The following is a 15,150-nucleotide window of genomic DNA, read 5'->3' as shown; positions in this document are numbered from 1 at the left end:
TGCCACTATGATAGGGTCTCAAAGGCTGCTATTCTTTGATGTAAAATGAAATACTACTTAGTGAATAAAACATAAAAAACTCCTGTCTGCCCTTCAAAGAGACATATCCTTTGACCCAGTGCTCCAGACTAAAGCCTTGAAATTTTTGCACAAGAATGCTGCATGAGTAAAGTCCAGACAAAACAGACACTTGAGATGCTAGAAGGCTGTATAACCCCAATCGCAGACACTACTCCTTCTTATAATCTAGCAGAGATAGCGCTGCCATACACCAAAAGAAAGTAATCTCACCAAAAGAAAACTGACCCCCTTAAAAAAAAAAAAAAGCAAATAGTCTAAGTAAATGTAAGCCTTTAACTGAGGTTTATCTTTTTTGTGCAGGTCACCTCTTAACAGCCAAGTTTTAATTAAAGTCTGCAGATTTATTTTATAAAACCACTTTCATCAATAAACTTTTAGTATATTAGAAGGAATAACAATTTAAAATAAATACATAAGAATAATTTGTTTTCTTTTTGCGGACTTGTAAAAATCATTTGATTTTATAAATTTATTAGAATAAGTTCAAGTCATAAAAAATATTAAAACTATTAAAGTAACAAAAAATTCTATTAAACAACTTGCTGCTTAAACACATTGAAAAACATTAATATTGAAACCTCATGGACTGAGTGCGCTGCTATTACTACTCACTTATTAATGAAAAAGCAATGACTTATAAGGAATAAGCTTTAATTGCAGTATGGCTATTTGAAAAAATTGTTAAGTAATAAGACACAACAAATTAGTATCATTTAGAAAACTGTTTCACATGCATGCCTAATTTTTAAATAAAATGACAATATTACTAACAATGTCTAAAATGTTAGGATTTTACATTAATAAAAAAAGTGAATTTCTCTAAGTGCTTTGAAATGAGATCTGTCCTTTTTCATTCTGCACATCCACAAAAGATTGAAGATTTATAAATTACTAAATAATGACTCCTTTTTCATATATATTTTAATTTTGTAAGTGACCACACTACCTCCTAAAACAATTTAAAGTACACATAAAGAGAAGCACAGTGTGTGGAACATGCTCTATACAGTTATTAAATAAATGATGAAGGAAAGATGACAGCTAACAATTTTTATAAAAGTATTATAATAATGTCCAAATTATAAAAGGCTTATTTTGGATTATTTTCACTTATAAATAGTTCTTTCATTTTATGAGACTTACTTTTCTAATTTTTGTATTAATATTTAACTGTAATAGTAAGTAGCTAATATAACTGTGACAAACAAAAAAATCAGTATATAAAAAATAGATACTAAAAATGATTAAAAAGCAAATCAAAAGTACCTAGGTAGGTCTAATTTCTATTTTCATTTTGAAAGGAAAACAGCTCAAAATCTTAAAGAACATTGCAAATTTAACTTCTCTCTTTTGTATAGTCAAAAGTGAATACAAAAAGACAACATGTTCACTGGACGTGGTTATTCATATGTACTGAAAAGAGACTGAGGTGGGGGGAGGCATAAAGGGAAAAAGTAACATTCTTAATATAACACAAAGGCAAAGACATTCTTCACCCAACCTCCATGGCACATTTCTTCCTACAACAAAAACTAAGGGCCAAGCAAACAACCATTTGTAAGCTTTCCTTATTATCTATAGGAAGTAGCACATATTTGGAAGTAATGGTGTAACCCACAAAAAGGTTTTTTTCCCAAAAATGTTGTGCTTCTAAAACATAAATTTACAGGATTATTTTCGTATGTTGTATCTGCTCTTTTGATATATAATTTATCAGTTCCAAGACTAAATGATTAGTTAGCAAATTATACACAAGAAGCAAGACATCCTCAAAAGTAACTGATTAAAAATTAACCGTGTACTTTTATATAAAATTCTTTATTAATAGTAATATAGGAATTACTATGATTTTATTCTTTAAAGATATGCTCTATAATAATGTCAATATTTAAAATAGTTCCAAATTGAAAGAATGGATTATTTGCACTAGAAAAATGCTAGCAATTTTTCCCCTTTTGCATTCTATGCCTAAAAAAGAATAGGTACTGTGAATATACAATTGATACTTAAAAGAATTTTTCTTTGTAGTTATAATACTATTAACATCCACAAAACACTAGGAAAATTATTTATTTCATTCTATATGTTAAGTTCTGCATGTAAGATGTGACAGTAAAAACAAATAATTAGTTTCACTTGGTAACATGCTCTTTGAGTGAATCTATAAAACAGCACATACTAAGCTGGGCGTGGTGGCGCACGCTTGTAATCCCTGCGCTTGGGAGGCAGAGACAGGAGGATCGTGCAGGTTTGAAGCCAGCCGCATGCACTGCCTTAGGAGACCCTGTTTTCAAATAAAAATGTAAAAATAGGTCTGGGAGTGTAGCCTGGAGGTAGAAGGGCTTCCAGGAACCCCAGTACCACCAAAACAAAAAAAAAAAAACAACACATACTCAAGATGACAGAAAAGAAATATGACCTGGTAACAGTACACACAATGAGGGTTCCTGAAATCTACCAAAGTGAGAGCCAAAATTTTAAGTGGTTTTAACTATGATTAAAAGAAACAGTGGCAATAAAGCCCCACCACGCCCTATATACTATATCGGTAGTGTCCTAAGAAATCCTGGCACCAACATTTTAAAGAGATTCAGTGAAAGCGGAAGGTAATCAAGGTAATTATTTATCTGAAACTCATGTGAAGTAAATCAAAGCTCTGGGATGTTTAACCCAGAGAAGAATTAGGAGAATGATTACTATTTTTTAGACTCAAGATTCCTTTACATTCTTAAAAGTTACTGGGATTCCAGTGAGGTTGTATGTATATCAGATATATCTAGACATTTACCATATAAAAATTAAAATGGAAGAAAATTTTAAATATATATTTAATTTAAAATAAGCCTATTAATATAAATGACATTTAATGGAAAAGAATTATATTTTCAATTAGTTGCACTAATTTGCATTGTTTTAAATCTTCAGACTGAGGCAAGAAGATGGCAAGTTTGAGGTCAGCCTGGGCAACTTAGTGAGAATCTGTCTAAAAATTTTAAAAATAAATAGAAATGGATGGGGATGTAGCTCGGCATTATGAGTAACCTTGGGTGCATAAAGAACCCAAAAAACTCGTTAATGTCTAGCTTAATACCAGATGAATTCTAACACCTGCTCTTGCATTCAAACTGGTATGCCAGTTTTTTTAAATATAATAAGAAAATTCATTATACAGATATATACATAGAAAAAGAAACAGTGACAAGTGCCTGTAGTCTTAGCTACTTGGAAGGTGAGGCAGGAAGATTGAGTTGAAGACCAGCCTGGGCAAAATAGCCAGACTCAGCCTCAAAGTAAATAAAGAAATAAAACAAAGATTCAACTTGGTTACATAGCCCATTGTTCTATCTTACACTTTATATGAAAGTTTTATCCATGCATGAGTTTATAACATGAGCTTATTACTATATAGTATTGGTTATATGAAAATACTGGTAGGCACATCTTCCAAATATTAACATATTTCATTACACAATATAAAAAACGTATTTGTTGATGTCATCTCCAATTCCATTAAGAGTCTTTATGTACTAGAAAAGTATCAAAATCAACCAGATCAGTGGTAGAATCAAATGCTACAAAAATGAAGCCTTGCAGTTTATCACAAGTAACATTTACTTGAGGAGGTAGGTTCATTTTTGAGAAAATACAAGTACTAAAGACTAAATAACCATGGTTAGTCATCTGTTGTTTTCTCAATTAAATGTTGTACCATGAAAAAGTGGCAAATTCAGTTTGAAACAGCAACAAAAGCAAAGGTTTTCTCTTTAGCCACTGTACTCTGATATGCAGTAGAAGTATTTTATGTGTATTTCTATTTTGATACATGGAATATAATAAGATGTGTACACATGGCTGAAATTTATAAACAATAAAAATTTTCACTGCTTCATTAAGTAAAATCAGAGCTGCTTCTCTGAAAACCTGACTCCAAAACAGTAAAGGATATACTGAAGAGTAGCTCACTACCTTACTTTGTGCTAAAGTGCCAACAGTTTTATCCAATTATTTTGTGCCATCAGTATAAATGTCAACATAGTAAGAAGGGCAAATATACAGTATAATTATGAAATTGATTTTGTGGACTTCCTAAAAACATCTTGTATCACTACAAACCATCCTGTAAAGAATCATTGACCCAGGGGACCAAAGACCTGGTTTCAAACTCAGTACACAAAAGATTATCATGTAAAAAATGGTATGCCCTATACATTAATAGGGCAGATTGTGAATCAATGGACTGAAGTTATAACAGAGTAGACTAATACCAAATTAAGATATAACTTTATCCCCTTTTTTAAAATTGATGTACTTTTTGCAGTCTTTACTATTTGTATTTTGAGAACAGTAAAATTTGTTCTTTTCAGCATATAATTTTGTTCGTTTTCTTTTACAAATGAACACAAATATGAGTTTTGACAAAAGAATTATCACCTCAATCAAGAACAGTTACATAACTCCAATTTTCCTCATGTTCCTTTATAGTTAGCTGCCCAACCTACATCCAGCCCCAACATTCACTATCAATTTCCTATTCCTAGAGTTTGCCTCTTCTAGAATGTCAAATAAATTGAATCATACATGTTTCCTTTTGAGGCTCGTTTCTTTTATAAGTGTTTATATTTTCTTTATATAATTCCCTTATCAGATATTTTTTTGTATATCTTTCCTCCCAATCTTGGCTTGTCTTCTCTTTTCCCTAGCAATATCTTTCAAAAAGCAGTTTTTAATAGTGAGGAAGTTTAATTTTATAATTTTTTAAAAATATGGATAAAACTTTGTGTCATAGCTAAAAAAAATTTGTCTAGTATAAAGTTACAAAGATTTTTATATTTTCTTCTAGAAATTTTATATTTTTTAGTTTAAAATTTAGAACTCTGGGTTTATATTTAGGACTTGGGAGTTAAATTTTGTATACAGTACAGAGATGAAGATTCAGTTTTATTTTTAATATAAATATAAAATTGTTCAAAGGTTATTTATTGAAGAGATTGTTTCTCTGTAAGAGACAGCTCTATAATAATTATGGCTGATCAGTGAGATATGAAGCAGTCTTACAAAGAAATCAGTTATTTAAATGGAAAATTTTAAAACCAGAGTTAGAGAAGCAATTGTTAAGTCAGAACAGAAGACTAACCTATCTTTTCAAATCTTACCCTCAGAAAGCCACCCAGGGGCCTTACAAATCTTATATGTCCTACCCCTAACCCTAATTTTTCTATCATTTTAGCTTTTGTCAATTTTATTATTACTTACTGAACTTCTATGTAAAATTTCTCTTAAACAAAAGGCTAAAATGTTTTTAAAATTAAAAATAACTAGATTTAGTAGCAACACTAGATAACATTTAATGTTACACTGTAGTTTTAAATTCCTAGGATCCATTTTTGTTATTTTATTTTTTGCAGTACTAGGAATAGAACCTAGGGACATTCTATCTCCAAGCTATACCCCCAGCCCTATTTTTTATTCTTTATTTTGAAACAGAGTCTCACTGAGTTGCAAAGTACCCCAATAAGTAGCTGAGGCTATCTGTGAACCTGGATCCTCCTATCTCAGCCTCCCAAATGCTGGGATTATAAGTGTGCACCACCACGCCTGGCTCTAGGTTCCATTTTCAGAAAGTTGAAATAACCACTAAAACCAAATCTCAACTAAGTTTAGTTCGTATACCTGATCACTAGGCCTTTATATGCATAATTTTTAATAATTTTGAGGTCATACATGAATATTCAATAGAAGTCATGATAATGGCTCCCTTAATTGTAATTAAGATTTTAGCTTACATCCAATTTCCAGCACAAATATAATCTAATTTGGGGTAATTAATAAAAATAGTATACTAATCTAATAAATTGGTTTTACATAATAGTGATATTAAAATACTGTTTCCACATCTTTTAAATTACTCATAAGCACTATTTCACATTTTTATGTTTTATTATTAATGCTGAGATAACCTTTTTTGTTTAATATGCAAATATAATCACTTCTAATTGCTCAGTATTTCCAGAAGTACCCTTCTGAGCTTCTGGTCTTTTCATTGTTATTTACTGAGCCCTCCATTTGAGGATGTGTAGGAATAAAACATGAAAATGTATCAATATTAAAACCTTGAGAGAAAATCTATATAGAGCAACAAAATTCATCAAAGGTATGTGACTGACTTTTTTTTTTTTTGGTGGGTCTGGGGATGGAACCCAGGGGCATTCGATCTCCGAACTATGCCCCCGTCCTATTTTTTATTCTTTATTTTGAAACAGGGTCTCACTACATGCAGAGGGCCTCAGTAAGTAGCTGAAGCTGTCCGCGAACCGTGATCCTCTGGTATATGCCTCCCAAATACTGGAATTAGAAGTGTGCCCGGCTATGTGACTGATTTTATGACATATAATTAAAAACACCACTACTAAACTAGTCTGTATATCTCTCTGGTATGCTTCATAGTACCTTATTTATAGCAATATGTTTACTGGGTGGTTCATTCATTCTTTAAACAAAAAGAAGAAAAATTAGAAGCATTATTAATAAGTAAACTGTTAATACTGGAAGAAGTCAATATCTTGGGGCTTAAAAGAGATAGTCACAGGAAAAATTAAAGTAGTACACTTCTTAATTACATAGGGATGTGAAAATTCTTCTCCCACACATATAATTCCCCCATTTCTTTTACACTTAACTAAGCATGTGATGTTTGATTAATATTTGAGGAATAAATTTTATATGGCAACTGGATGATGACTTCGAAGCTGGTAAAAGTAATCTAGTGGCATGAACAGGAGCTTTGTTTCTTTTTGTTGTTGGTGGTGGTGGTAGTGGGGTGTGTATGTGTGTGTGTGTGCATACATACATCATTAGTCACTGGGGATTGAACCCAGGAGCATTCTATCTCTGAGCTGTACTCCAGCCATATTTTATTTTTTACTTTGAAATAAGTTTCCACTAAATTGCTAAGAGTGTTGCTAAATTGCTGAGGCTGACCTCAAACCTGCAATGTTCCTGTTCCAGCCTCCCAAGTACTAGGATTACGGGCATGTGCCGCCAAGCCCAGATATGAATAGAAACTTTGAATTCTCTGAAACAGAGGAGAAAAAAAACAAGTTTCAAAGTTGGTGTGGCTTGAGCATAAAACACTATGTAAAAGACAGTAAGTAGTAAGATAAATCTAGAGAAGATAGGCACTGTTTCATGTAAGACCTTAAAGGCCATCTTAGGATTTTAATGTTTACTTTAAGGGCAATAGGAAGCACCTAAAGATTTTACACGAGAAGGTGACAATACCAGCATTTTTAAAAGATTATTTTAACTCTCTTGAGGAAAACTAATCAGAGGAAGACTTAAGTGTGTGTGTGTGTGGGGGGGATTATGATACTATTGTATCAATTTAGGTTAAAGATGACATAGTCTAGACCAAGAAAATGGTAATATAAGTAAACAGGCCAGAGAGAATCTAAAGTTTAAATAAAACCCGTCAGCCTGAGATGCAAGATTATAGTTTTCTAAAATGTCTATTTGTGTACTTCTTTTTGTTTATTTATCTACGTCTTTAATGGTACAAAGAGAAATTCAAGTGTGACCTATTATTTAGATTATGCTTACAAGGCTTAAAGTTGAATGATAGAAACGTATAGCACTGGAAGGGGAGTAGTTAAGAATGAAAAGCATGCTTATAATGTTATATATTTCTCTAAGAACTCTTAGAAGCATTAAAAATTTATGTTAATATACAATAAAACATATCAAATTGCATCTAAAGTAATAGACTACACACTAAAAAATTTTGTGATGACTGCCAAAATTCTATTTATTGGTGAACAAAAGATTATTCAGTTTTTGCTAGCTGTAATTTAACTCACATAGACATATAAAAGTGATGTCTGTGTATATGATTATGTGTACACAATATGTATAATAACATTGCATGGTTTCAGGAAAACTCAATATACTTAATTTTAGATAATACTAGTATTTCATGACATAAACAAGAATAAAATTGAGAAAATTTATTACAAGAATAAATGTGTACCCATTGCTAATTATAAACCCCACAAAAATGGAAGCTTTTCATAATTTTAATTTCTTAAGGTGAATATATTGCAAATCTGCATGTTTAACACAAATTATCTTTCTGTGAAAATACTTAATATTGATGTATAATCTAGAATTTCAAACTCAAATCACTCTCCTAAATTGGGCATAGTAAAGCATGCCTGTAATCCTAGTACTTGAGAAGTGGAAACAAGAGGAGGAGGAATATGTATCTCCATATATTGATATATATGGCTAGCGGTGTAGCTCAGAGGCAGAATGCCCTTGGGTTCAATCTGCAGTACCACCAAAAAAAAAAAAAAAAAAAAAAATTACTTTCCTAAAAGAACCCAGAACACCATACTGAATATCTGTTATACAAAATAACTCTGATGACAGAATCATAGCAGCATGTAACAGAAAATCCTTACCAATTTCTCATCAACTGTTATAAGATGTTTGTCTTGAGTTTGGTCCTGGGCCAGCCTCCATGTGGATGTGCTCAACAACCTGCAGTGCAAGACTTTAAGTTAAAAAATGATCCATGCAATGAGAAAAGAGAAGCAGACAAATCTTACATAAACAAGCTACTTTAACAGTATCTGTCTTATTAAAAATAAAAAAGAAAGAAAAGAGAAGAGGGCACAAAAGTCCTTTTTCTCTCCAATTAGTTCTGTCTGCTGAGTTTTTGGCACTCTCACTTGACAGCTCACAACAGGCAGCACTTTATGCCAGCCTACCGGGCTCTCTGTCACAGAAAGGCCACCAGTGATAAGCACTGTGCTGCTCTCTTTGAGGGTACAGTGGCTGGTTTGTCACAACCAGGAAAAAAACATGCAGAACTATACCAACTGCTCTGGAATGCTGATTCCTAAATGATGGCATCAGAACGGGGAAATATCTCAGTCAAAGAGAAAGCTTCTTCACTCTAATCTCAAACCCAGAGTCGTTTAAAGAGAAATATGATTATTTTATAAATGAATAATCTAGCTTATTATTATTCAGTTTTATAAATAATATCTATAACCTGGTCACATATTTGGAGAAATGGTTAAAATATAAGTACTAAATTGCAAGTAAAATAGGCAGATACTTAAGCTCCTTTATATTTGCATAATCTAGAAATTCAAACTCAAATCACTTTCCTAAACTGGGCATGGTGAAGCATGCCTGTAATCCCAGTACTTGAGAGTCTAAAACAAGAACATCACAGGTTTGCAACCAGCCTCAGAAATTAGTAAGTAACTTTATTTCACCACAAATAAATTACTTACAACCAACAGGCTTTTTATTTCTTGTACACAGTGTTGTTTATACTAACAAATGCCATAGTAATCCCTGAATGTGATAATTTTTAACACTTTAGAAGCTTTTTGAAACTACTGAGTCATCTTACATAGATTTCTCTTTTAACAATGTTGGTATATTCAATTATGATTAAAATTTCCAAACCAAGTATACAGCACTCAGACTTTTCTTTTTTAAATACAATATAATTACTATCATTATCATACTTTTGATGCAACACAGGTCTCCAATAATTGATGCAAAACTTTATCTTAAAATTTCAACCTTCAGCCGGGCATGGTGATGCACGCTTGTAATCCCAGCATTCGGGAGGCTGAGACTGGAGGATTGCGGTTCGTGGACAGCCTCAGCTACTTAGTGAGGCCCTCTACGACTCAGCGAGACACTGTTTCAAAATAAAGAATAAAAAATGGGACAGGGGGTGTAGCTCAGAGGTCAAATGCCTCTGGGTTCCATCCCCAAACCCGCAAAAAAAAAAAAAAAAAAAAAATTCAACCTTCAATAACTACATGTGTACACAGATTTATAGAAAACCTACTTAACTAATGATTTGTAGATAACTCACAACACACATTGATTTACTGCTTTTTAAACTTACATGATTTTTATTTTCTATTTTATTTTTGTTTTTTGCAGTACTGAGTATGAAACCCAGGGGCACCTTCAACAACACTCCCGTATATTTGGGGGGGCAGGTGGTACTGGGGTTCCTGGAAACCCTTCTACCTCTGGGTTACACTCCCAGACACTATTTATATTTTTACTTGGAAACAGGGTCTCTTACGCCAGCGAGGCTGGCTTCGAACCTGTGTGATCCTCCTGTCTCCGCCTCCAAGTGCAGGGATTATAAGCGTGCGCCACCATGCCCAGCTCATTTTTTACTCATTATTTTGAAACAAGGTCTCACTGAGTTGCAAAGGGCCTCACTAAGTAGCTGAGGCTATCTGTGAATAGTGATCCTTCTGTCTCATCTTCCCAAACGCTGGGATTACAAGCATGTGCAACCAGGCCCAGTTTACATATTTTTTAAAACTATAAATTCATTCCCAAACTTAAGATAGTACATAATCTTTTATCATGGTGAATGCCCCACTAAAAAGTTTATCAACACAAAATACATCTACACAAGAATCATCTCAAATTATTTACATAATTAAAATGCATGTTTCAGTTGTTAGAATATTAAAGAAGTATAACTAAGCACCTTTCAAACCTATTTTATTCTGAAAATAAACTCATTTTGTCTCATGATCCCAGATGCAAAATTCCTATAAAAACTTATAGTATATAATAAATATAATAATTATAATTATTGTTAATATAATAGTATCTCTACATTATTATTTCCAATCTATTTTAATGCACCTGTGTCAATTTCATTGAAATACTTGCAGAACTGACAACTTGAGCTTTACAGCAATAAAAAATCTTAAATTCTTTAAATCACATATTGAAAGAAAAATATACAATATAAGAATTCATGAGAACATGAAATATTAGAATAGAAAGATTTCTAAATAGTTTCTTCAAGAAAGAAACAGATTAACACATGGTAAATTATTAAATAAAACCTTGGGTTGTATAATTTTAGACTAAACAATGAATTTAATCAATTGTCATTTAAGTTGTTTAATGAAATTTTAAGTGTACATTAATTATAACCCTAATTTTTAAAGTTTATTTTGAGGATATATTTAAATAATTTTAGGTAAATCTCCAAACAGTAAGAATCAAGCTATGTAACATCTTTTATAAACTGATATAAAGTTATCTCATATTTTATACATAGATAAAAATTATCTCATTTTTTATCAGCCTGTATATATTAAAGGTGACACATTTTAAAAGACAACATTACCCAAGTGTGACAGTGAGCACCAGTAATTCCCGTACTTGGGAAGCCAAGACAACAAGATTGCAGGTTTGCATCTGGCCTCAGCAACTTAAGAGAGGCCCACCACAACATAGTGAGACCTGTTTCAAAATTAAAAAAATAAGCCTGGCGGGACGTGATGGCGCACACTTGGACGTAATCCCCACACTTGGGAGGTGGAGACAGGAGGATCGCACAGGTTCGAAGCCAGCTGGGAGTGTAGCCTGGAGGTAGAAGGGCTTCCAGGAACCCCAGTACCACCAAAAAAAAAAAAAAAAAAAAAATTAGGGAAATTTGGGACCCTAAATTACTTTATGCCCTTCAGAATTGTTATGAGAAAACAAAATATATGTGTGTTGACAGGAATGTAAAAGAAACGGGAACCTTCATGGAAATATAAAATGTATAGCTACTAAGGAAAACTATATGCTACTTTCTCAAAAAATTAAACACAGAATCACCACAGGATCTGACCATTCCATTACTGGGTATATATCTAGAAGAAATGAAAGTAGGAACTTGAATATATACTCATATATACAATTACTTAGAATAATCAAAAGTAAAATTAGAGCCGGGCATGGCGGCGTATGCTTGTAATCCCAGTACTTGGGAGGCTGAGACAGAAGGACTGTGAAGTTCGAAACCAGCCTCAGCTACTTATTAGTGAAGCTCTCAGTAACTTAGTGAGACCCTGTTTTCAAATAAAACACAAAATAGGTCTGGGAGTAGAGACCAGAGGTAGAAAGCCCATGGGTTCTATCCCAGTACCACACACAAAAAAAAAGTAGTTAAATATTAATAAACATTTTACTGGCAAATATAACAAATTGGAAGTATATATGTAGAAATAATGATTCATGTATAATCATTAAAAGCTAAATAGTAGCCTTACTTACTCTGCCATTTTTGAAAAACAGAAAAATTTTATTTGCTTCAATAGTTTGCCTTTATTTCTGCCAACCTATTTGTTTTGTTAATTAATCTGTTCACATTTCCAGGTTTCCTAAGTATCAATCTTAATTCTGAGCACAAAGGATAAACTGAAAAATGTAATTATTATTATCAATTATGATTATTATATTTAGTGTTTCAGTATATGTTCCATATTTTAAAAAGAGATTGGATAGAAAGAGATCTTATTTCTAACCCTGGTTTTACAATTTACTAGCTATCTATGGCAAATCCCTTAACTTCTCTGCATCTTAGTTTGAATCTTTGTAAATCTGTAAAACAAGACTTGAAGCTCTAAATGAAATTCCATGTGATTCAAAGAAGTGAAATGGAGTTAACTTCTAGTTTAACAATCTTCTATGGAAATACTATTTAATAATCACTCAACTTATGAAATCTTTTTCTTAAGAATCTGTGCAGTACAACTTTCAAAAATGTTTATGTAGAGCACCGTTATTTTATCAATTCACTCACTGAGGAACATTTGCATTACTTTTGCTAAAAATAGTCATGTGAATGTTCATGTGAGGTCATTTAGGCAAATACCTAGGAGCATAACTGTTGATCCTATGTTAAAAATGTGCTTTAACTTTGTAGAAATTACCAGTATATCTTACAAAGTGGTTGTATCATTTTGCATTCCCACAACAATGATAACATATATTATTCTTTTCATCCTTGCCAGCATCTGATGTAGTCAATTTTTGAGATTTTAGCCATTTTCTAACAGGTGACAGAGTGATCTCATTTTAAATATTTGCAATTTCCTATTAACATATGATGTTGAACACCTTTCCATATGTGCACATAAGTATTTGTGCATATATATATATGTGTGTGTGTGTGTGTGTATTTGTGTGTATGTATGTGTGTGTGTAATTCTTTTTTCATTCTTTGGAGGATGTCTGTTCAGATCTCTTGTTGACCTGTTTTGGTTCCAGGGACTGAACTCAGGGCCTCATGCATGCTGAGCATGAACTCAACCACTAGGCTAAACTCATAGTCTCTTGTCCACTTTTTAATTAGATTATTTTAAAGAGTTCTTTGTATGCTACAAATATACAATCATATATACATTCTTTTATCAGCTATGTTTTGTAAATATTTTCTCTCCATCTGCAGCTTGTTTTTTTTTAAATTCTCTTAATAGTATGTTTCACAAAATAGAAGCTTTTAGTTTAATGAAACACAACTATACATTTTCTTTCTCATGGGTCATGCTTTGGGGTACCTTCTCATCTCTGAACATTTATGAAGATATTCTTTGATTTCCATCATCAGAGTTTTCTATATAGAGAGCTTATAAATATTTCTGTTGTTTTTTGTTGACTCTGTTTTGTTTGTTTTTTTGTACTGGGGATTGAATCCAGGGGCATTCTATCTCCAAGCCACACTCTCAATCTTTTCTTACTCTTTTATTTTGAAACAGGGTTGCTCAGGGTCTTGCCTAAGCTTCTGAGGCTGACCTCAAACATGTGATCTAACTGTCTCAGCCTCCCAAGTACTGGGATTACAGGAATGTATCACCACACCTGGCTAGAATGTTTGGTTTTGAGACAGTAACTAGTGGAGGTTGGTCTCAAACTCCAGAATTCAAATGATCCCCTGCCTCAGCCTCCCCAGTATTTGGCACTACAGGCACACACCACTCTATCTGGCTTTAAAATATTTTTAAAAATACTTTTCAAAAAGTATTAAATGGTAGCCGGGCGTGGTGACACACGCTTATAATCCCAGCATTTGGGAGGCTGAGACAGGAGGATAAGTTTGTGGACAACCTCAGCTACTACTACTTAGTGAGGCCCTTTGCAACTCAGTGAGACCCTGTTTCAAAATAAAGAATAAAAAATGGATCTAGGAATGTCGCTCGAAGGCAGAATGCCCCTTGGTTCTATCCCCAGTACCGCAAAATAAAAAGGTATTAACTGGTTAAAAAAAATAATTTGCACTAAAAAATAGTATTCAAATAAAAATAATATGTTGAGCCTGGTGGTGCACGTTTGTAATCCCTGTACTTTGGAGGCTTAGAAAAGAGGAGGTCTCAGGTTTACAGCCAGCCTCAGCTACTTAGCCCTTGGAAGCTTAATGAGACACTGTTTCAAAATAAAGAATAAAAAATTGGGCTGGGGGTGTAGCTCAGAGGTAGAATGCCCAGAGTTCAATTCTTAGTACCAAAAATAAATAAATAAACAAATAAGAATAATATTACTAACCCAAAGTACTATGCTATTCTCCCTTTGGAGCAAATTAATCTTATCAACCAAGAACAATTTAATCAAATCCCCAAATTTCCTGTGGTAGTTTTAAAACATGGCTTCCAATTTCTTCAACATACCTCCCTCTCATTAAGAGTTGGAGGTTCATATCTCCTCTTAGAATGTGAGTTCTGTAGCTGCTTAATAAAAAATAGTAAAAGTATGGCTGCGTGTGTTTCCAGAGTCAGGACTTACAATGCCAACTTATCTCTTAGAACATTGTTTCTTGGGAAGAACATTGTGAGGAAGACCAGTCTTTCCCACGGAAAGGCCCACATAAAGAAAAGGAATTGTCAGGCAATATAAGTTTACCAGCCAGGCAAGTGAGCTACAAAAGACATAGAACCTTTAACTAGAGTTGAGCTAGCCAGCAGACAAGCTCCCCTGTAAAAAGTTGCCAAATTACAGATCTATAAACAAAATTACCATTTTGAGCAACTGAGTATCAATATCAGAGTGGTTTGTCATACATGTGTGACTGTGTGTGTCTGTGTTTATAAACATTAAAAATGAACTAGCAAATTCCAAGGGCCAGAAAAAATGTTGGACTTTTAGATATAATTTGTAATCCTATAGGAATATTTAAGGAATTAAACTTTCAATTTAATCTTTTGATTAAAGTCAATTGTTTTTAATTAATTAAAAACTTAGTTA

At 32.9% G+C, this 15,150-nt stretch overlaps 1 protein-coding gene across 1 annotated transcript in view; it reads right to left on the bottom strand.

Annotated features, from left to right (window-relative positions):
• Positions 1-15,150, bottom strand: part of NDUFS4 (NADH:ubiquinone oxidoreductase subunit S4) — a gene marked incomplete at both ends in the record, with an annotated part of 100,294 nt that overhangs the window by 57,052 nt on the left and 28,092 nt on the right. The window contains one exon of the mRNA XM_080718973.1: positions 8,538-8,616. Coding sequence (XP_080575099.1) covers positions 8,538-8,616 — 79 coding nt within the window. The remainder of the gene's footprint in view (positions 1-8,537; positions 8,617-15,150) is intronic.

The sequence above is a fragment of the Muscardinus avellanarius genome (genome assembly GCF_963383645.1).
Source record: "Muscardinus avellanarius genome assembly, chromosome: 1".
NCBI classification, from domain to species: Eukaryota; Metazoa; Chordata; class Mammalia; order Rodentia; family Gliridae; genus Muscardinus; species Muscardinus avellanarius.
Note: the sequence above shows the minus strand (reverse complement) of the source record. Positions and strands in the feature narration are given on the sequence as shown.